The sequence below is a fragment of the Cornus florida genome, unplaced genomic scaffold, assembly GCF_030987335.1.
Source record: "Cornus florida cultivar Cherokee Brave unplaced genomic scaffold, ASM3098733v1 CherokeeBrave_3.0.0_Hap2_Chr05, whole genome shotgun sequence".
Classification (NCBI taxonomy): domain Eukaryota; kingdom Viridiplantae; phylum Streptophyta; class Magnoliopsida; order Cornales; family Cornaceae; genus Cornus; species Cornus florida.
Genome location: NW_026775575.1, coordinates 109,950,131 through 109,972,982, shown reverse-complemented (window position 1 = coordinate 109,972,982; position 22,852 = coordinate 109,950,131). Strand labels below are relative to the sequence as shown.

Below are 22,852 nucleotides of genomic sequence, written 5' to 3'. Positions count from 1 at the left end.
CATGTTTTAGTCATTGACTATTTTAAAAGGGTCAGCACTATTTAAAATTTTGGAATTTCGAACTGGTGCCCAAGTTGACTTATATATTGTTCTTGTAGTTGATGATGATGTAGATTTGTTGTGGATTAACTATTTCAATTGGTATGTAAATGCTTAGAAAATGTCTGATGAATGGACTGGGCAAAACACTCGGATAATTACTTTTAAGGATAAAGATGATATCTAGAGCTACAACACCTACGATGATATTAACATAATGAGTGCATGAGGAAAGTAACTTTTAGCTTCCATTACTTCATTTCCTAGGTTTTGAAAAAAAAAAATTTTCTCTTGATTTTTAAGAAGTATGTTTGAGCTTCTAATCAAAAATGACTTTTGCTTTTTGTCTCTCTAAATAAGAAACTCTTTAATGTTATCCAAACAATTCTAACAAGATCACCACAAACTCCTTGTGATCAAGGCCTTGCCCTTTATAGGTTTAGAGAGGTTGAGCTGTTGAGGCTTATGTAGGTGTCATCAAGGCTAGGAATTACACCTGTCGGATAATTTTTCCTAAGATTAAACATAGAGGTCTATTTATAGTGTATAAATAAGACAATTGCATAAAACAAGGCACTCATTCAATGATGCAGGCAGAACTGAAATAGACTACTCATGTTCATCTTTCACCAACTCATCAAATAACATATTAGTCAAAAGTTAAATAACTAAACAAACACCAAAAAAGAAAAAAAGTAAAAAAGAAATGCCAAAGTGGTCGTAATTAAGAATAATTATTACAAGTGGGTGGTGGAAGAAGAAATTGTGGTGTGAGACTGTGAGAAGCGTGCATTGTGCAATGGTTGTGAGTGGTGGTGAGGAGTGATGTGAGGTGGTGCATGGTTGTGAGAGTAGATTTCTGCTGGATGACGTGGTGTGGTAAGGGTGGTGGTGTGGTGGTGGGGGTTGAGGATGTGGCGGTGATGAGGGTGAACAGTGAAGGTGAAGGGATGTGCACTAACTAGGAAAAAAATAAAAAAAAAAGGGATGTGCACTGCATGAGTGGGTAGCGGTGAGGGAGAACAACGGTGGTGATGAGTGTTGAGAGGATGTGCACTGTTTAGGTGGGGAAGGTGAGGCTGTAAAAGAGTTTTAGCGTTTTTCATGAGAAAGTGAGAAATAACACATTGCCGGACAGGTACTCTTGGGATGAACTACTCTGATAGTCATGCACCAAGTTGTAGATGGCTTCTGAGTTTGCAACCAAGTACCGATCCAGGCATTGCATGAGGTGCACAAATTCGAGGTCGTGGGACTTAGCTCGTGTGATACTTCGAAGAGGTTTTATTTATGCCATATTTGGAGAGGACTGCTGGATAATGCTGTGGAGAATGCTACATGTTGACATGTAGAAGTGACATGTTGATTAATTTGGATATGCTGTGGCCAATTGAAAGGTCCATGAAGGTGTCGCAGTTAAATTTGCCATCTAGGCAACTCGTGTAATCAGAGTTAGGTACCCACAGCAGAAAATCCTTATGCTTCAAAAACTAGACTTATGCTATCTGAATTTTACTAGGTTATTGCAAAAATGAGAACTGTTAAGTCACATATTTATAATAAGTAATCCAGTTCGGACATGCACTGGTTGTGCATTTTATCTCGTGTGCGTGTGTGTGCGTTTATTCTGACACCTGAAGTTTTTTAGGTTCTATATGACACAAATGGCTTCTTGGAGAAGAACAGAGATCCACTGCACTCTGATAACATCCAACTCCTCTCATTATGCAGTTGCCCACTCCCTCAATTGTTTGTCTCCAATATGCTTAACCAATCACAGAAGCAAAGTGTTGGCACAAAGTTCAAGGTAAAGATACTTCTGTATTTTCCTTTTGAACTGGATATATTTGCAGCTATAATATTCTGGCACTGGAAACTATATTTTGATTATGGCATGTAAAAGGATTTTGGAACCAACTCTGTTCTGAAAATTATGTGGTATTTTAATATGCAGTGTATAAAACGCATTGCATTCTTTACTTGTTTGATGCAGTTACTTTAAACATTCTCCCCTGTGCACAGCTTTTTTTGTCAAAAATTTACCATCTACGCTTTCTATTTCATGATGAAGTAAACCAATAAAACATGTTTTGGTGCAATCTGGGATCTTCCTACTACAGAAATTCTTTCTGCACAATTTTATTGGAGTTGTATGCTTGTAGGGTCAATTGTTCAAATTGATGCAGCAGTTGGAGAACTCTACACCACACTTCATCCGATGTATAAAACCAAATAGTAAGCGGCTTCCTGGCATGTATGAAAAGGGTCTTGTCCTAGAGCAGCTTAGGTATTGTGGAGTTTTGGAGGTTGTTAGGATTTCGAGATCCGGATATCCTACTCGAATGACACATCAAAAATTTGCAAGAAGGTAGATTATCCTCCAACTATTTTTAGCAGATTTCTGATTTTGCAATAATTCATGGTTTTTCTCATGAATTCTGAAGAGTTCTTCAAATATGTTTGCATAAATTATAGGTATGGTTTCCTGCTTTCGGAGAACGATGCATGTCAAGATCCATTGAGTATATCAGTTACCATTCTGCAGCAATTGGATGTTTTGCCTGATATGTACCAAGTTGGTTATACAAAACTATATTTTCGAACAGGACAGGTGAGTTTATATATGTGCCGGTGGTCCTTAATCAATATGATATATCCTCTCTAGCGTAGGTAGTGAGATGCTTTCATTGTAGACATGACTGCATTAAATCTATCCTTAGCGGATTTCTAAAATACCAGCTTTGAACATTGTGTAGATATTCTGATATTCAATGTCCTTCCCGCAGTTTAGTAGTGTTTTCTATATACTGCTGGAAAACAATAGGAAAAAAGCATGTTATGTCATGGGGTTCATGCATTTTCATTAGTATTCTGGCAACTTTATAATTAATAGCCACATCAGTGAGACCTTTTCCATTTATGATAATGATGTGTGAGTTTTGGATCATTTTTGAAAATTCAAAAAGAAATTTCAAGGAAAGGAAATAAAGAAAAAGAAATCTAGCTCAAATATGGACTAAGTAGTTTAACGTAATTCCAATATGTATCTAAAGATAATTTAACTACTTGAATGTAAAACTTGACAACTTGGACAATCTCCAAGTTAACATGCTGAATTTTAAAGCAGTAAAATATAGTTCTTGTGTCTGAAACAAAAGTTCCCTGCAAAACTGACTTTTCTTGATGTTCTGTTGTTAATAGATTGGTGTATTAGAGGATATAAGAAAACGAGTTTTGGAAGGCACACTTCAGGTGCAGAAATGCTTTCGTGGTCATCGGGCTCGTTGTTACTTCCATGAACTCAAAAGAGGAGTACTAACACTGCAATCATGTAAGAAAAACACATCATTCAATTTTAGGTGTTTCATATAGAAGATATAGTCTGCCCGATTTATAGCGTGGTTAGTTTCATGTCTGCTTTGTTTGTTGTGGTTATTTTTTGGAAATTATTATAGCATATTCCGGTTTTTATTGTACCATAGAAACTGAATCTTATTGTCAGATGTTTTGTGTTAATTTTCTAAAAATTGGTTTGAAGAACTCTACTCTTAAATTATTTTACGCATGAAAACTCTCCTACTTAGTGTTCAACATAAAACCAATAAAGGTAAGTCTCTGACCATCAATAGCAGTAAGCTCTATGGCTTTGTCTCCAACACCAACAAAGATTTTTTGTTATTCCTTTTCCAGTCCTTCTATGAACAATTATAGTTCAGTCTACGTTGATTTTGTTTGTTTTCTATATTCCTCGGGTTCGGCTCAACGCTGTAATTCATCCTACATCTCATTCCATTTTTTATTTTTGTTTATTTTGTTTCTAAGTTTTGCTATTACCTGTTTGATGTAATGGCGCACCCCCGGCGACTGTTTACCTGAAAATAAAAGAAAACATACTAATTTATTGTTACGACAAATGCAACGAACCCAAGAACAAATCAAGAAACATGATAGAAAATAAACATGCCACACATAAAGAACACAAAGATTTAGTGTGGTTCGGAAAAGCCTACATTCACGGTGAAGATCCGGCAAAAGAATTAACTATGGGTCCGTTTGGTTAGATAGAAATTTATGATAGAAAGTGAAAGTGAAAGAAAGTGAAGTGAAAGAAACGAAAATCAAGTTTCTACCATGCATTTGGTTAGCATGAAAGTTTTTCAAGAAAGTTATGAGAAAATATGATTTTGTTAATTTGGGTAGGATGAAAGTGAAAAGAAAGTGATTCTACTTACCAAAACTACCCTTATATCAGTTAAAATTTAATTGTGCAATGGATGATAAATAAAAAAAATATAATAAAATAAGGCAATTACAAGTTGGATTATACATAATTAGAGAGCAGAGGCTCAACTAAATATTAATATTTTTTTCTTTTATTTTTGAACCTCCACATTATATTTTATTTTTTTCATTATTAATCACTATTTAGTATTTACGTCTATCCAGGGTTAAGAGTTGGTGGATTATATTAAAAAAGAAACACCTATCCTATTTTATTGAAAGAAAAGAAAAAAAATTGTTTCATAAAAATACTCGTTGACAATTGACAAAGTCACAAAAGAGAGAGTTACCCAAAAACAAATACAAACAAGTTAGTTGGATAAAATAGGAAAGTCAAATAAAAGGGACTCCTTTCAAGGGAAAATAATATTTTCGCGTGTTTTGTTCTAGAAAATTTTTGGGGAAAAATAGGCAGATGCTGGAAACCAAGTTTTCTCTTTCTTTTCTTTTTCCTTATATCCAAACTCCAAAAAAGTTTAAATTTTTTCTCTTTCCTTTCTTTTCTAGTTAATTCCACCTAACCAAACGAAACCTCGCGAAAGTCTGGAGATTACAAGTTTCAGCCCCCAAATCCTAGCTCTCGCTCTCACTCTTTTTTATGTGATTTTCAGTCTCTCGATCATCCACTCCAAACCCTAAACGCCCTTATTTGTTGGGCTACAAGAGAGTACTAAATAGGATCCACCACCCGCAAGCAGAAAATGGGTCAAAATTTTCCACCAGATAGTAAATTGGTTGCAACACGACCCGGCACCAAATTCGGGCCACGACATCACATTTATTATAAAAAAATAATACGAAGAAATTAGGTTGTAAAACATCTTATCGATGAATCAAATATATTTATTCCATTGTGGTATAACTGCTAGTTCGTCAGGTTGTTATTGAATTTTTGTCTTGAGTTGTGCATGTGCTTAAAAGTTCTTAAATTATTTCTTGCAGTTATCCGTGGTGAAAACGCTAGAAGGGACTATGATGCTTTGATAAAGTTGAGACAACAGGTTGCACGTAAAACCCTTGAGCAGACGAGGGCAATTATACACCTACAATCTGGTAAGATTTATGTAATTTTGGACTTCTGTGTCCACTTAACTGCATCAAATGTTCTTTACATTTTCTTTCTGCAGTGGCCCGTGGGTGGTTGGCTCGTAGGCAATTTAGTTACCTTTTGAAATTGAAGAAGTTAAATCAGAATAGCATAAAAGAGAAGCCAGGAAGGAAGATTTCAGAAGTGAAGGTACTGTCTTTATGGTCAATGACCAGTACTTCCTCAACCATAACTGAGTTGCTGCATCTGTTCTGGTCTCCTATGCTGATCTTTTTCTGTAGTAATCTTATGTTCTTCTGTGACGTCCTTTTGGTTATATCATTTATTTATTTATTTTATTATTATTATTTTTGTCTCTCATTCCCACGAGACCCGTAAGTTTTGGGTTGGAAAATAAGATCTATAATATTTTTAAAATGAAAAAGACCAATACCTGGAGTCAGACTTAGATATTTAGTTTCTGTCCAAGATTGAATTAGGATGAAAGAAAAGTTGCCTTTGGTTTGGAAGGCTAAAATGCATGCCCCGGTATTAGGAATTGCTTATTGGAGTCCAAATATATTATTCAAAGATCTCCTCCGTAATCAGTAAAATTGTCTTTTAAGCTTCCAGTAACTTAGCATTTTTGTCTTTTGGATTGAATGGGAGCGATGAGGGAATTTTTATGAACTTTTTGTTCAAAATTTGCAAATGTTTAATGGAATTGATTGAAATGAAGGTTTTTATTTATTATTATTTTTCTCGGTGTTTTTGGTAGGAAGAGTGTGTCTCTGTGTTTTTTTTGGGGGTTGGGGTTATGATTGTTATTAGGAGTCATGCATGTTTTGGTTTTAATTTCCCCTTGGAAGAAGTAGTAGTAATAATTATTTATGTTACTGATGGGTGCATTGGACCATTATCCTCTAAGGATCTGATACGTTAGAGTGCAAGCGTTTTATTTTGACCTAGAGGAGGGTGGGCATGTGAATAGGTCTTATGGATATTATTTTTCACCTAACTAACTTTTTGAATTACCGTTGATCATTGTTTTAATATTCAGTTAATTAGTTTGATTACGTGTCAAAATTGCAATCATATAGACGTATAAAACAATAAAGTAAACTAAAGTAGAGACACATTATTTGTTACATGGAAAACCCTAAATAGGAAAAAATCATGGGACCTAGTCTAGGCAAATCAAAATCTAGTATATGAGAAAGAGATTATAGACTAAGTTAACAGACACTAACCCAAGGACCACCTAGTCCCTCCCAACTCAGACTTGGCAAGATTTCCCCAGATCCTCTGGCTGTTGATCCATTGAAAAACTCGCTCCTCATCCTATCTGCTTCTCCATGAATTTATTGGAATGTCTACGATGTGCGACAAAAGGCCTTAGCTTACCCAAAAGAAAAAAAAGAAGGCATATGTGTTGAAAACCTTCCAGTGTGTAGATCACCAATTTGGTCTTTTCTTAAGCTTGCCATGGCATTATTTAAGACTATGCTTTGATAGCCGCTTGAGTTCATAGGTGTTGTCATCTTTATTAATGTGTTGCATTTGAAAAACTGCACCTAAGCATATGCTTTCCAAGTATTAGAAGTTCGAGAACATGATTGTAGATGGGAAATATGGTACTATTTTGTTTTTAATCACTAAGGATGTTGAGTATTTTTATTATTTAGAAAATGTGACTCTTCTTGGTTGAGCAGGATTTATCGCAAGAGCATGTTGGAATTCAGCCTTCAGTTTTGGAAGAGCTTCTAAAACGGGTTACAAAAGCTGAAGTGACCATAGGGCAAAAGGAAAAGGAAAATGCAGCATTGAGGGAGCAACTACAGCAATTTGAGGCAAGATGGTGCGTATATGAGGCTAAAATGAAGTCGATGGAGAAGACGTGGCAAGAACAGATGACATCTTTGCAAGTGAGTTTGTGTGTTCATTTATATATATGCTTAAAAAGAATATATATTTGTACAAATCTATGAAGCACATATACATCTAAAAGGGGGATGAACCCTTATCATGTCCGTATCGAATACCGGCACTCATTTGATTCTCGCAGAACATTTTATTTTTATTTTATTTTTAATTCTAACACGTATCTAATACCTCTTTGATATTTTAGCTATGTATTTGATACTTCTCAAATACTTCAGGATACATATGTAACAAATCTTGAAAATTAAAATATAACTTTTCCAAATATAATATCATTGTATAACTGTTGAGAAAAGTTTAAAATCTCTTCAAAAACGAAGTATTGAGATACGTATCATGACTGATTCTCAGTTTGTTTTGTTATACACAGACACACATGTATGCATTGATATTAGTTTTTATATATAGTTACATGAATATGATATATCTTGTCATGTCTTTTTCGTATCTATATTTTATTTTTTAAGAATATTTTATGTTGTCGCATCTGTATCGTATCATGTTTATGTCCCATACGGGCCATACCCATGTCCCTGCTTCATTAAGTACATATATATTATACTCCCATCTCAATCATATTAATGGTTCATTTTTTATTTTCCAACTTTTGAGGGGGACAAGCATTTAATCTAGGAAACACGGATACAGATAGGGGACACGAGTACGGGACAGGAGGGACACGGCGATATGGCAAATCTGTAAAAAAAAAATAAAATAAGAAAAAGAAGACTGATTCGACTGGAATACGTCAAAAATAATATTATTATGTATAAAAATAATATTTTTTGCTCATTTTATCCACATTATCATGAATGAACTTACTAATTTGGAGCTTAGAGCTAGATGTTTTTTTGTTAGTTTTATAAAATTTTACATTAATTTTTTTTAATTAATCCATAATATATTTTAAAATTGTATTGGAATCACATTATTCTAAATTACAAAACTACTAAAGTGCCCCAAACATGTCCCAGCCGTGTTCATGTTGTGTCCCCGTCGTGTCCCAGTCGTCTTCATGCTGTGTCCAACCAGGAAAAACATATTCAAATTCTAGGACACTTCTAACCATGTGGGACACGTGTCCGGGCTGAGTCCCATGCGAGGCATAAGGTGCAAGGCGATAACTGAATTTGCATTTGAACTAAGTTTTGAGAATAAGTAATTCCTTTCAAGATTGTTGATTTTCATACTAATATATTATTTAGTTCCACCACAATTAGGCTAAATGATTTGTTGAAGGAATCCTAAAAGTTGATTCATTAGGATAATATATTATTTAGTTTGACCACAATTAGGCTAGCTGATTGGTTAAAGGAATGGTATTCATCAAGGTAATATATTATTTAGTTTGACCACAATTAGGGTAGTTATTTGGTTGAAGGAATGGTATTCACCAAGGTAATACATTATTTAGTTCGACCACAATTAGGGTAGTTGATTGGTTGAAAGAATGATATTCATTAAACTAATATATTATTTAGTTGGACCACAATTAGGCTAGTTGATCGGTTGAAGGGATGGCATTAATATTATTTAGTTGGACCACAATTAGGCTAGTTGATCTGTTGAAAGAATTGTATTGTGTAAGTAATATATTATTTAATTCCACCACAATTAGGCTAGTTAATTGGTTGAAGGAATGGTATTTATTTAATAGTATATTATTTAATTCGACCACAATTAGGCAAGTTGATTGGTTGAAGGAATGGTAATATATATATATATATATATATATATATATATATATATATAATTTAGTTCGATTAGGCTAGTTGTTTGTTGAAGGAATGGTATTCTAATATGTTATTTAGTTATACCACAATTACGCTAGTTGATTGGTTGAAGGAATGAGATTCATTAACATAATATGGTATTTAGTTCGACCACAATTAGGCTAGTTGATTGGTTGAAGGAATGGTATTCATTAACATAATATATTATTTACTTCGACCACAATTAGACTAGTTGATTGGTGGGGAATGATATTAATATTATTTAGTTGTACCACAATTAGGCTAGTTTATGTGCGGCAATGTGCGGAAAGAATCATATTCGACAAGGTAATATAGTGTTTAGTTCAACCACAATCAGGCGAGCTCATTTGTTGAAGGAATGACATTCATTTACTTCCATTACAATTAGGCACTAAAGGCACGCGCCTTGTGCTTGGCTCCCAGGTGCGAAAGGTGCACCTCGTTCAACTCGCCTCGCCGCGTATGCCTGTCTAATACTTTCATGACACTCCTAGGAGAATTGGCCGTGTTTCCTAGCATTGAATGCATCCACCCTGAGTGGGGAAGTGTTTATTAAAAAAAATGACTCCAAAATAAACTAAAGATGACGACAAGGGTAATTTTGCAAAAATTATAAAAATCTCGTTTATTGACTTTTCAAAGTGGACAACTATTATGGAACATAGAGGAAAGGAAAGATGGACGATTAAATTGCCGGGGGGATATTGATAATTGGATCAATTAAATGGAAACGTATCCTGTGTCATGAGACACCTGAAAACTCTTTTGGGTAAATCTTAAATGAACTGAGGTCTGTTCTAGGACCTACCAGTGATGCCATCAAGGTAAGGCCAGTTACATTGTCATATTGATAAATGATCTTTAATTATCAAACAAGCTCTCAATCCTTTCAGGTGTCCATCTTTAGCTAAATCTTCATGGACACAGTAAATGATTCTGTCCTAGGACCTACCAGTGGTGATGTCAAGGTGAGGTCAGTTACATTGTCATATTTGGTAGATGACCTTTATTCATTAAACGAACTTTCAATCCTTTCTTGTTTGATAATATGGTTATGATCTGGTTCTATTGCTTACCAGACCGATTCTTGATGCTAACATGGAATAAGTTCATTTGTTACTAGACTTCTCCTTTGCTGGCATTCCATATATTTATTGGTTAATGGACACCGATTAAGGGGGATATATTGAGGAGGAGCAACCTAGATCTATAATGTGTTGCTTTGGTATCATTCTCGTATGAAGATCGTTATAAGTAATGAATTGTGTCTCAAATGCTTATTGTGATTAAGTTATTACTTCAGAGTGTTTTTTTTTTTTTTTTTTTCCAAGTGCTGACTGTTGAGAAGTTTTTGTTGGTGTTCCATTTGAGCCATAGGAAATGTTATTCTTTGCCCAACAATTAACCTAGGTCCTAAATTTTTTCTTTTTGTTCTCTTTTACTCTTCAAATTCCTTTGATTCCCTTAAAAAAAAAATGTTACATTCCCCTTCTTCAATCAAATCCTAAATTTTTCCCCTTCAAAGTTCCCTCATCTTTCTTTCTTTTTCTTCTTCATCATCTTCTTCTTTTTTCTTTTTTTCTTTTTTCCTTTTCTTAAAATTCTTCTTTTTGCACTTATGTTATGTATGATGTATGTTTTGAAACCTTTTTTTTCTTTTTCTTTTTTTTTTTTTTCACTTCTTATTTAAATTTATTACTATGATTTTATGAACTCAATGTGTGTATTTTTATATTTTTCAATTTTTCTTTATTGTAATTTTTTGCGAATAATGACACTATTTGAATCTTGATTAATGTACCGTTACTGCACTTCTCTTTTTCGGATTACTGTCTTGTTGCATGGTTAGTCATTATGTTAGTTGAAAAAAAAAAAAATTATAATGTTCAATATGCCTCTCCCCAAATAGATTCTTGGTTGCACTGTTTTTATTGAGACTATCAAGCATCGTTACATCGATTGGGGCTAATTAAATCAATGTAAAATAGAGGGAAGCTGCCTTATGTGGCATAGATAAGCTATCATGCATCGGTTTCAATATACAAATATATTTGTGAAGAATTTATCTTTCTTATACTATTCCTTGATTAACATATTATTTTGCAATCCTTTTTTTTTTTTTTTTTTTTTTTTTTTTTTTTTTTTTTTTTTTACCTTTTGATTTGAACAATCTATATTTGTCATGTTAATTGATTTTTCTTTTTTTTTCTTTTTTTTTTTTCCCGTCCCTGATTGCTAAACCACGTTAAAGATTGTATTCTGACATGCAACTTTTTAAAGTTATGGTTTTGTATGTGATTTTCTAGTATATTATGTGATTGACGTATCCCCTTACGATTGAAAGGGGAGTTCTATAGAACAACTATTACACCAGTGATACTTTATGGTACTGATTGTTGGGCAGCTAGGAAACAACATTTGCATAAAGTGAGTGTGGTAGAAATGCGATTGTTGGGATGGATCGTAAGACTAGAAAGGAAGAATTAGAAATGATCACATTCGGGAGAGGAGTAGCACTAATTGGAGATAAAATGAGAGAAAATCAGTTAAGATGGTTTGGACATGTACAAAGATGACTCTTAAGTGTGCCGGTTAGGAAAGTGACAGTCTACATTAAAGGTAATAGTAGGGCAAGAGGAAGAGGAAGACCAAAGTTAACCTGGGTAGAGTTAGTAAAGAAAGATATGATAATATGTGAATTGACTGAGACTATGGTCTTAAATAGAGTGGAATGGAAACATGGGATTCATGTAGCCGACCCCAAGTAATTGGAAAAAGGCTTGGTTGTTGTTGTTGTTTGCTGTTGTGGTCATGTATGTGATTTGTGTATTTTTCCGTCACTCTGCAGCTGTATGTGGGATAAGTGAACTGAAAGGCTTACGGTGACAGACAGGCAGTCATGGAGTGGACATTGTCCCATAATTGTTTTTCAGGTCCAATTTTACTAACTTGACTTGTGGGCTATACACACAGTCCTAGAGCATTGGTTTATTGGTTTATGGGCTATACATATGGTCAGTCCCTAGAGCATTGGTTTATTATTACTATACTTGTAACAAAAGAATACCAAATAATTTTTTTAAAAATTATTCTATAGAATGGTCATTTGACCAGCCATATTGTATGGAGTAGAGTATTGGGTGTTGAAAAAAAAAAAACAAGAACAATGCATCTATGTTGCGGAAATGAAGATGCTATGTTAGATGATAGGAATAACTAGAAAAAATAAGATTAATAATGAACGTGTGAGGAAAGGATCATTGTTAATAATGAACGTGTGAGGAGAACAATAGGTATAGCGCCTATAAATGATAAAATTAGAGGAAGTAGACTTAGGGGGTATGGTTGCATTCATCATAGACACGATGATGCGCCAATTAGAAGATTGGTCAGTGGACCTTATGGCTTGCATATACCATGAGGAGCTGAACCCAGCAAAAGAAGTGAGCTTTATGATGTTGTTGTGGTTCTGACAGCACACCATGAGAGTCCCAAATAAAGAACCACATGAGAGAATAAATTAGAGCTAAGGTTTCTTTTGTACTTTATACATGTTGAAGGATTAAATATGTAAAGTTACACCCTCTTTAACAGCTTAAGCTTTAGGAGTAAATGGTTGTTAACATGGTATCAGAGCCAAAGGTCTCGAGTTCAAACCTCACCGCCACCCTGATATTTGAAAATTGAAACACGAGTTGGACCAAAAAGAAGGCCACATGTGAGGGAGCGTATTGAAGGATTAATTATGTAAAGTTACACCCTCTCTAACAGCTTAAGCTTTTGGAGTAGATGGTTGTTAACAAAAATACATATTCATGGTATCTGAATGAAAAAAAAAAAAAACATTTTATTAAAATATGATAACAAATAGCCGTCTGATTGAAGTCCAACAAGATTAAGAATTTCCAATTAGCTATTTGAAGGACAATATAAATAGGGTAAATTGCAAAAATAAACCCTCGAACTATCACGATTTTTAAAAGTAAAATAAAATAAAATAAAAACTGAACTATTAACTTAGTTAAAAACATCCTGAACTTTTCAAATGATTTGCAATGTTCCCCCTGCCATTATATTTCTGTTAAAAATGTAATGGAAGTTTGTCATGTGCATTGCACATGACTAATATTTTGGCTTTAATGACCATCAATGCCCCTCACCTAATTGTAGTAATGCTCCAATATTATAAAGGTAAATGCAAAAAATCCCCATAAACTATTAACTTTTTGCAAATACCCTCTAACATTGCAAACAAAGCCCTTAAACTATCAAAAATTTGCAAATTAGTCCATTGCTGTTACCTGTGACGTTAAATTATTGATTTACCCATTAATTAAACTAAATCATTTTTGCTTAGTTTTCTTTGCAATTGAGTCACCCATTAATTTCATATACGTATTTTCATTTGTACACACAGATATATGTATGTATATATATTGCAAATTTTCTACATAGTTTAGGGTTTTTTTTTTTTTTAAACCAAATTAATGGTTCAAGGTTTTTTTTTTTTTTTTTTGGTTGCAAAATCAAGATAGTTCAAGGGAGTTTGTTGCATTTTGACAGGTTATTTATTTATTTATTTCATTCTTTGATGACACGTAGGTAATTTTACAGTGGCATTAATGGCGTGGATGCTATTTGCAAATGTTGGATGGACCAAGGGTTTTTTGTAGTTCAGGGTTTTCTTTTTGTTGTAAAACCGTGATGGTTCAGTGTGATTGTGTGCGTGTTTTTCTTGTTTCCCATATAAATATGTGTTAGTTCCAGTAATTCTATTCAGTAAAAATGCCAATCCAATCTGTGGAAAGCAAAAATGGTTTGTCAATTGGTTACTCGTGTCAACTTTATGTATGAGGGATTCATACTCTAGATAATCAAATTCCTGACATGCAAAAGGATAACTAGTATAACGTTAATGCAGATGAGCTTGGATGCAGTCAAGAAGAGTCTTTCTCCCGACAAGACTGCATGTCAACCTGGAAGGCTAGATGGTTCCACATTGCCCCGTTGCTGTAATTGTGAGGATACTATGCCCTTAGGAGCTCAAACTCCTGGTGGAAGCACACCCATTAAATCCCCCAACACTGGTAAAAACATTGGAGCAGGACAGGAGATTAATGGTGGTTTGAATGAAGTCAGTCATCTGGTAAAAGAGTTTGAGCAGCGGGAGCAGAATTTTGATGATGAGGCCAAAGCCATTGTTGAGGTCAGATCAGGGCAGTCATGTTCTATGAATCCTTGTGAAGAACTTCGAAAACTGAAATTCAGGTTTGAGGTGTGGAAGAGAGAATTCAAAATTCAGTTACGGGATACGAAATCAAGACTTCACAAGCTTGGGTATTCAGAAGGAGAAAAATGTCACCGGAAATGGTGGGGAAAGAGGAGCAAGAGCAGAAGAGTGACATAATATTGTATTTTGGATTTTCCAGCTTCCATATCGGGGATTGGACAAAGACAAGGAGTGGTTTTCTGAAAAGAAACACTGCCAAAGCTATGCGTCTTGCCATTTCTAGAAGCAGTCTTGTTTCTAATGTCAGTTCTCACGCATGCCACTGTAGCACGAGGTTTGTGGAGAAGGGAGAGTGATATCTACCAATTTTTGTTACTTGGTGGAAGGATTAACAAGCTTGTCCACAGCCAAATGGGGATTTATTGAAATGCCTTCGTCTTCTCCCCGAAGGGGTTGAGTTAGGTGTAGATATGTTATTGTTTTTATGTAATATGTATATGTAGTAATCTGTAGTTGATACCTAGAAAATGGAAGAGAAATGTTCAAAATGCCTCTCCTTGTGTATGATAGGATACGCTTTGTAATATATAATTTATAGGCGTTCTGTATAATTTATATTCTTTGGCAAAAATTAGCAATTGTTGTGTACTTTACCTTATAATTTGGAACTTCAAGGACAAAGCTCCCCACACTCTTCTAGCAAACAAAACCTGTGATTATGCAATTGACAAACTGTTTGTTCCGTACAGAGAATTTCTTCAGTTTCAGTGACAAGAAAGTTACAATATATAAATACTCGAATCACTTTATGCAAATAGGATGACAGTTTCATTGAATCTGAAGTTCATCATGGAACGGAATCAATATATTCCTCTGGTTTATGATCTGGCGGCGTGTGATCATCCATGTAACTAGTCCTTTAAACCGAGTATCTATATATTCCGCTGTAGATATTGGCACAACTCTATATTTTCTGGGCTATTATCATCTAAAGGTAAGAACTAGTAAATCTTATCTGAAATTACTGTGTTTTGTTCTGATTCAGGTGTCTTAATATAATTGAACGTTCAGTGAAAAAAGCTACAAAATAAAAGGGAAGAGAGCCACAAAGCAACATTCCAAGCTAAAGCATCTACACATAATCCAGGACTATTCCACTTTCCCTAAACTAGGTGAAGGAAAGACCTTTCACCCCTCCCCATTTCCTCCCCCATCTTGTTTCCTTCCATTCTTCATCCCTACCAAAGTTCCAAACAGGCTCTAAGAGTGATACCCTTTTGAAGATTTCCTGTTCAATCAAACAAATCCCTCCAAAAAAATTTAGCTCTAAAAAACGAAAGGCAAACATAAAGAAACAAAGAAATAAAAGCAAATTTTAACGTTTGATGCTTAAAACTCACGAGCATGCTAGATAAATGGATCTATATGTTGGTGAAAGAAGTACAAAAATAACAATGTTGCAAACAGCAAACTATGAGATAACAAGAGAGAGAATGAATATAAATTACAATTGCAGCTACTACCTAGCGAAAATTTCCTATACTGCAGTAGGCATCTAATAAAAACTCAGTATATATCTCCCCAATCACCAACCTTGCTTGATGACTCAGAAAATCTCATAGCCATTACCAAGCACAGCGTCTCTTGATCACCAACCTTGCTTGATGCACTCACAAAAACTTACAGCCATTACCAAGCAGAGTTCAGTACAATAAAGAGGTATTTTGTTGTGCAGAAACCCAAATTTATGTCCCATTATCAATGTACATTACATTGTTGCAACATAGGATGAGCATAATCAACATATTTATTCCACAGCGGTTTGTATTTCTCCATCCCAATCTTCAACCATGGCTTTGAGTTTCCATTAAAGTGCAGTACAGCCCCATTCTCTAGCAATTGAGGCTCAACATTTGTGTAGCCCAATCCCAAAACATGCCACCTGGGATTGAGAGGCTCAGTCATCCCATAGAAAGTCAGCAGTCCTGGTGGCAATGTTCCAAGCTTCCACAATGTTCGGTCGATGTTTTTCTCCTGCCAGTAGTGATAGATGCCAGTCACATTCCTTTTTTTCCACTCAACCAAATCAAATATATTCATCCCAAATGCCCATCCACATGCATCTGGATCAAAATGTGCACGTATTAGCGGGTGAGAGTAATTCAAATATTTGTGGTATCTGTGGAAAGTCTCCATGCATGTCTCAACAGCTCCAATTACATTTCCATTCAAATCAATAGAGAAGAGAGGTGACAGATCTTTCTGTACCACCACATCATCGTCAAGAAAAACTATCTTCTCCAGTGCAGGGAAAACTTCAGGAATGTAAAACCTAAGATGGTTAAGCATAGAAAGGTATTTTGGGTTACGGTATTTGATTGGTGTCTTGCCATTATCATTATTTCCAGAGAAGTAATAGTTTTGAGTGTCCGAATCTTGGAGCTGCTTTAGAACAGGGACATAAGAAGCATTCAACCAAGTAAAGTCTTCAAACTTCTGAACCTCAACTGTTACACCGTGGAAACTGTTCATGGAAAACCAGGCCTTCATCGGAGCATAGTTGATTTCATCAGTCACAAGGTGGAAAACAAACAGATCTGGATTTTTGGAATTTGACGCTGTTGAGTTAACCACAACTGAAGTTGCAAGGATGTTGTCAGAAAAAATGCAGAAATGATAGAGATTATTGTCTTCAAGTTTCTCAGCAATCTGATTTCCTCCTGTGAGCTTCTTCTGGAAATTTAAATTCCTGAACCATTCACCTGTCAACCTGACACCGAGACAGTATAGGCCTTTTGGAACTTCTTCAGCAGCTATTTGTCCATACTTTGAGCTCTTCTCACTCAACGACTTGGCTTGTTCTTCGAGAGACTGGATTTTGACTTTCAGTCTCATAATCATGGTTGCAATTTCGTAATGTAGTTGCTGGGCTTGATATAGCAACAACGCCATACGGCGGATTGCTGTTTCTGACTCTGCTACTGTCAATGGGTTTTTCATTGTTGCTGCATTTGATAGAAGGACCTGTGAATTGCGGATCTGGGCACTTAACTCCCATGCAAACTGAAGATTGTTGCTTTCTTTCGCAATTACAACAAAAGCTTTGGCAAGAGAAATTTGATCAGTGAGTTGTCTTGTAATTGAGTGAGGGCTCACCATTTCTTCAGTAATGTTAAGGCCTGCCATATATTTGGTGCGCCACTTGTATCTCTGCACAGAGAGTATAAATAGTTTAGTGTTACATGCATATAGGGATTAAGTAGGCAAAGAAGAAGACAGATGAAAGAGTCTGGGATTTTTATAAAGAGTCTACAAGAAGATTAGTTGCATGTAAAATTCTCATCCAATATATTGGATACTACCACAGAGATATGACCCAGAGAGAGAGAGAATTTCACCATATCCTGTCCCGTACTCGGGTGGCTTTAACAAATAGTCAGGTCAATACCCAATGAATATGACTATGAAGAATTTTGCGAGGTTCTAATACGATAACAATTCATGTCTCTGAATACAGTTCACCCTCTTCTAGCTTCAAAATAGATTTTAGTAGTAAGATTATGCCGTTTCTCTATGTGATTTTGGAGTAAACTATTCTACCAAGTCCTTAATTTTAGTTAAATAGTTGCAACAAAAAGCCATTTCCGTGACATGTGATTTTGGTGTAAATTATTCTACCAAGTCCTAATTTTTTGTTAAATAGTTGTAATAAAAAGTTTGCGCATGTGGTTTAGTTGTACATGGAAAATGATTGTACTAAAATGTAGTAGACACATGTACTTGGGAAGATGCATCTGTAAAACCTACAAATATCCATGCAACCTACGCAGCTAGTTAAGGGAAAAGGAATGTTCATGAATTTGGGCAAAAAAAACGGATTTCATTTTCGCGCCATTGTAAGTAGAATTCATTCAAATCAAACAGGAACAAATATAAAGTGTTCATTCCCCCTCCACTTCTGGCCCAGAAGCCTATTGCTTAAAGCTAGCCAGATATTTCAGCGAGGTGGTATAAGAGCAACCCTTAACAAATTGTTATCAGAACAAATCCAAACAAAACCAACAATGCTGTATCAGAGGCAGGGCACCATGGAGGACTCAACCTATCAAAGCCACATTGATCCTGAAAATCTTCATAAATCAGAGCAATGATAACCTTAGAGGGCTTGGCCTGTTAGAGGTGAAAATGTATTTTTTGGTGAAAAGTTTTATTCTTTTAATCACAAAGGGCTAGGTATTACACTATGTGTTAAAGCAATTGACTAGTGAATATTGGCAGAGAAGAGTCAAGGCAAAGATTGATATGTCCAAAAGAGATGGCGAAAGAAACTAATGAGTGCAAATCTCCAAGTCGTGCTTGGAAAATGCTTGAGGCGATCACCTCTGATCGTAGAGGTAAGTGAAAATTCGGAGGAAGATGAGTTTACAAAGTAAGACTATGAAGTTCTTGACAACAACTCACTAAACTTGGAGGTAACAAGTGAAAATTTGGGGGATATTTTAGATTGCCAGTGCTCCAGTGTAACTAAAATTAAATAGATAAAAAAGGGAAGCATTTGATTAAATCTATTTTAATGAGGTTCTCTTCTTTGTTGTTCCTGTAAATTCCAATTCTAGGAGTGCTGGAGGGTAATACATATATCCCCTCCAGCGTTATTTCTGTATTTGAAACATAGTTTTTGGGTGAAAGAAATACGGAGTAAAAAAGAATTAACCCCAAAATGAGTAAATATCATAGAAGAAAATGGCATCTAATCATGTCCTGAAGGTGATTCTTAAATCATAATGTATACATCCAAATTCTAACATCTATAACATGTTTTGTGTTACAATATGCAATAAATATACCATTATACACCATTTAGTAAGCTGAAATTCGATACCGACTGGATCAATTATAAGTTATATAAATCATGGACACACATTGAGTTAATTGAGCGATGATTTAGAGTTATAACATAAAAAGTAGTACATTTTACAAACTAGTACACTACACATGTACAAACATAAACATATACTATATGTAGATGTAAAAATTACGTTAATGCATATATAATATATCAAAACCTGAACCATTGCTGGTGTTGATGTTGATCTTCTCTCTTGGCGAACAAGAACTAAAAATAGCAAAATCACGATGGCACATAGTATCAAACATAGCACCTTCGAATACCTCCTCCTCACTGGCCTTCGAAAGTCAACCCCTCTTCGTCTCATGGACTTGTTCTCGGAATCGAATGATATTGAACCAAACAAGTACGCATGTAAAACATGTACTCTATGTGGGGATGAGAAACTAGGGTTTTCGAAATTGGCTATTCGAAATATAAGTATGTGTGTGTGTGTGTATATATATATATAGTGTTTGAAGAAGAGAGATGAAAATATGGAAGTAGCAGAGAGATGGAAACTGTCACAAGAGAAACGATTTTACAGGTAACTACTCGTTGGCCTCTAGACTTGTCGGTGGGAATTGGAACTTAAATCGAAAATATGGTATAATTACAAGGATGTTCCATCTTTTTTCAAAAATTACTTTGCAATTGTTGCAAAAAAACCCCTAACATTACTGTATCATCCACCGACATGACTCCAACTTAATGTGAAATTAGTATATTTGAATTGTTTTGAATCACGTAATCTATAATAATCTATCAAAATAAATAGGTTATCTTTGGATTTGAAAATTCAATTTATTTAATTAAATGTTGAGATGTTTTAATTAAAATATCATATTAATACAAATATGCATGAGGAGTATAATGAGAATTTTGTTTAATGTACCTGAGCAAAACTCTTAATTCATATTTTAGTTTTAAGTCTTAGATCACATGTTTGCTCCATGCATTTTTCCATCTGATTTTTAGTTCCCTTACAAATGCTTGATATTTATATTTCACTTATTAAGAATAAACATGTCATTACAAAAGTCTGAAATCTTGTAAGCTAGGTGTTATTACAATGTTATATGACCCAATTTATTAGAGTTCTTTTTTAACAAGGACAAGAGAAAATATAAGCACAGAACTTAGAGGACACATCCCTATCAAAGCTTCTCCAACCACAAAAGATCAAACATGATCAAACAAATCAGGACCGATAGACCATTTGCTCACTTCACGAGCTACAGGATTACAATATTTTGGGGACTCAATTTAACGATAGATTTTTCCTTGTTGAAGAAGAACCTTAATACCACGAATAACAATGATTAAAACTTCATATGAGGTACACAAAAACATAGTTGTTTGACAATAGTCACAAGAAATGAATAGCAACTCGGAGTAAACAAGTTGAATTTATGTAAAGAGTTTTTCACACGTAATAAATAATAGGATTAATTTTACTGACACCTCCTCAGATTTAGTCAAATATCACCTTCAAATATGTTTCAAAAATAATTATCATTCACATTACAAATTTTTGTTCCGTTTTTCACTCACGCTCCAACTGTTAGTTGAACAATTCTGACACCATATAAAATGATATAAATACCCTTTGACTTTGTCAAAATAACTATACACGTGTGTGTATATATATTAGAGAGCACTTTTGGCCGATTTATACACGTGTGTGTATATATATTAGAGAGCACTTTTGACCAAGTCAAAGGGTATTTAGGGGTAAAATTGTCTTTTAAATATTTTTAACGAAAACTGTGACAGAAAAATGAAAATGGATCTAAGTAATAGTTATTTTCGAAAGATATTTGAGGGTGATATTTGACCAAACTTGAGAGTGTGTGAGTTAAATTAACCCTAAATGATAAGGTACTCTTCTTGTTCACATATATACCTAAGTATCTTTATTTTAACTTGAGAAATTTTGAAATATGAAGTTATCAATTTTGCCCTTCTAAACAAATCTAGATTCTTGGCAAAAGAGTAGGAGGTAAATGTTAATTTTTACTATATTTTTTAAAGGGATTTTTACATATAAATGGGGTTAGGGTCCCATATTTACACATTGATAGAGTCAGAGTCTTATATTTTCACAAAAATGAGTTTGACCTAAATGATGACTTGGCACATGAAGTTTTACTGTTTAAAATTTTTGTTGTCTAAAATGCACTTCTCTCTATTCCAATGCATTTACCTTATTACCCTTGTTATTTCCTCATCTAATTTAAGCCATTGGAGCCCTAATCATTCAGAATCCTTATTCGTGCGCCTTCTCTGGCTGTTTGGGCTTTCCGGGAAAACAACCATTGACGGCGAGCTAGAGCACCGAAGTTCTCAATCTTCAATCTGGTGGACAACAGCAAGATAGAGGAAGGTCCAGTAATGGAGAATGGAACTTGAAACAGCACAATCCTTCAACAATTCCGTTTTAAGGGTCGAAGAGATGGTAAATTGGGTTTCTCTGTTCTGTTTTCTGCCATGTGTAATGAGATTAGGGAACACAAGATTTGTGCATGATTTTGTGTATTTGGTGTTTGTTTCTTGTTTCAGATTCAATTTTTGTTATTAAATGTGAATGAAAGTGCGTTGGTCTCTATTGATCATAGTTGATTTTTGGAGTTTTTGAGTGTTAGGGTTTTTGGTTGCATACCTTATGAATCCTGCCTCCTTTTTTATTTTTTATTTTTATTTGGTGCCATTAGTTTCATTTATTTTTCTCTCCATTATTTACTTTTCTTTTCATATATTTGAGCACCAAAAGTACAACCATTATCACTTTCTTGACTATGAATGCTATAGGATTGACACATGTTTATAAAACTGGCATGTTCTTAAATGTATTTATCTATTTGGATGTGAAAAATTACATGTGTTACCCAAGTATAGACTCTAGAGGGGGGTGAATAGAGTCTTTGGCAAACAATGGCTAATTTTCGGATTTGCAAATTCTACTAAACCCTTCTAATAATTATGCAATTATCAAGATATAAACACGAACAATTAATAGCATAGATGTAAAGGAGATAAGGGAAGAGAGATTGCAAACATTCACACGGCGATTTTAGTGAGGTTCGGAAACTCTTACTCCTCTGCTCAAGACCCCTCTTTAGACTTCCCAATCCACTATGGCACCTCCTTACGAGTGGAGAGCAAATCTTTACATAAAGCAACACCTTGCTTCACCTTGCTAAGAGACAACCTCTCTTAGTCTTCTTTTGGGTCACACCAACTCTTACAAATTGAAGCTAGCTTGCTTCTTCTTTCTTGGGCCACACCAGCCCTTATAAATTGAAGATCAAATTTGTTGCATACAAGTATATCTCTCAAAGATTGATATAAAGCTCACAACTTTCAGCTCACTCTAGAGTATATATATGAATAGATTGAAGCTCAACACTCTATGAATGATATGGGATGAGAGAGTATGATATGAATGAAGAATAAAAGCTCTTTGGATGCTAGAAGATGTCTTTCAAGTGTAGCAATTCTTAATCCCGAAGTCCCCAACTCTATTTATAGAGTTCTGATGCAGCTATTCAAAAATATAGCTGTTGTGCACAGAGTTCAAGGCAAAATAGCCGTTCAGATTCAGATCTGGGCAAGGTTCGGTCGACCGAAATGAAACACCCTTGTGTTTCGGTCATCTGAAATAGTTTTAAGCTTGGTCATCATCCTCTCAG

At 34.8% G+C, this 22,852-nt stretch overlaps 2 protein-coding genes across 2 annotated transcripts in view; one reads left to right on the top strand and one right to left on the bottom strand.

The window, feature by feature from the left end:
- Positions 1-14,925, top strand: part of LOC132308516 (myosin-2-like) — a 33,295-nt gene extending 18,370 nt beyond the window's left edge. Inside the window, exons 17-24 of the mRNA XM_059806612.1 lie at positions 1,688-1,846; positions 2,202-2,407; positions 2,515-2,650; positions 3,241-3,370; positions 5,263-5,373; positions 5,448-5,557; positions 7,060-7,272; positions 13,964-14,925. Coding sequence (XP_059662595.1) covers positions 1,688-1,846; positions 2,202-2,407; positions 2,515-2,650; positions 3,241-3,370; positions 5,263-5,373; positions 5,448-5,557; positions 7,060-7,272; positions 13,964-14,449 — 1,551 coding nt within the window. The 3' untranslated portion in view covers positions 14,450-14,925. The remainder of the gene's footprint in view (positions 1-1,687; positions 1,847-2,201; positions 2,408-2,514; positions 2,651-3,240; positions 3,371-5,262; positions 5,374-5,447; positions 5,558-7,059; positions 7,273-13,963) is intronic.
- A 752-nt stretch (positions 14,926-15,677) lies between these two features.
- On the bottom strand, positions 15,678-19,748 carry LOC132308515 (probable galacturonosyltransferase 10). The gene is made up of 2 exons (XM_059806611.1): positions 19,339-19,748; positions 15,678-17,482 (listed from the first exon to the last, which is right to left on the bottom strand). Exons 1-2 carry the CDS (start codon positions 19,486-19,488, stop codon positions 16,031-16,033), a joined length of 1,602 nt encoding a protein of 533 aa, XP_059662594.1. The 5' UTR covers positions 19,489-19,748; the 3' UTR covers positions 15,678-16,030.
- Positions 19,749-22,852: the final 3,104 nt, after the last annotated feature.

What these genes read in the sequence shown, in the direction of transcription:
- LOC132308515 (XM_059806611.1), bottom strand. Translation starts at nt 19,488, where the DNA reads ATGAGACGAAGAGGGGTTGACTTTCGAAGGCCAGTGAGGAGGAGGTAT. An exon ending in CAACACCAGCAATGGTTCAG is followed by an intron (nt 17,483 to 19,338) that starts GTTTTGATATAT and finishes CTCTCTGTGCAG; the next exon opens with AGATACAAGTGGCGCACCAA.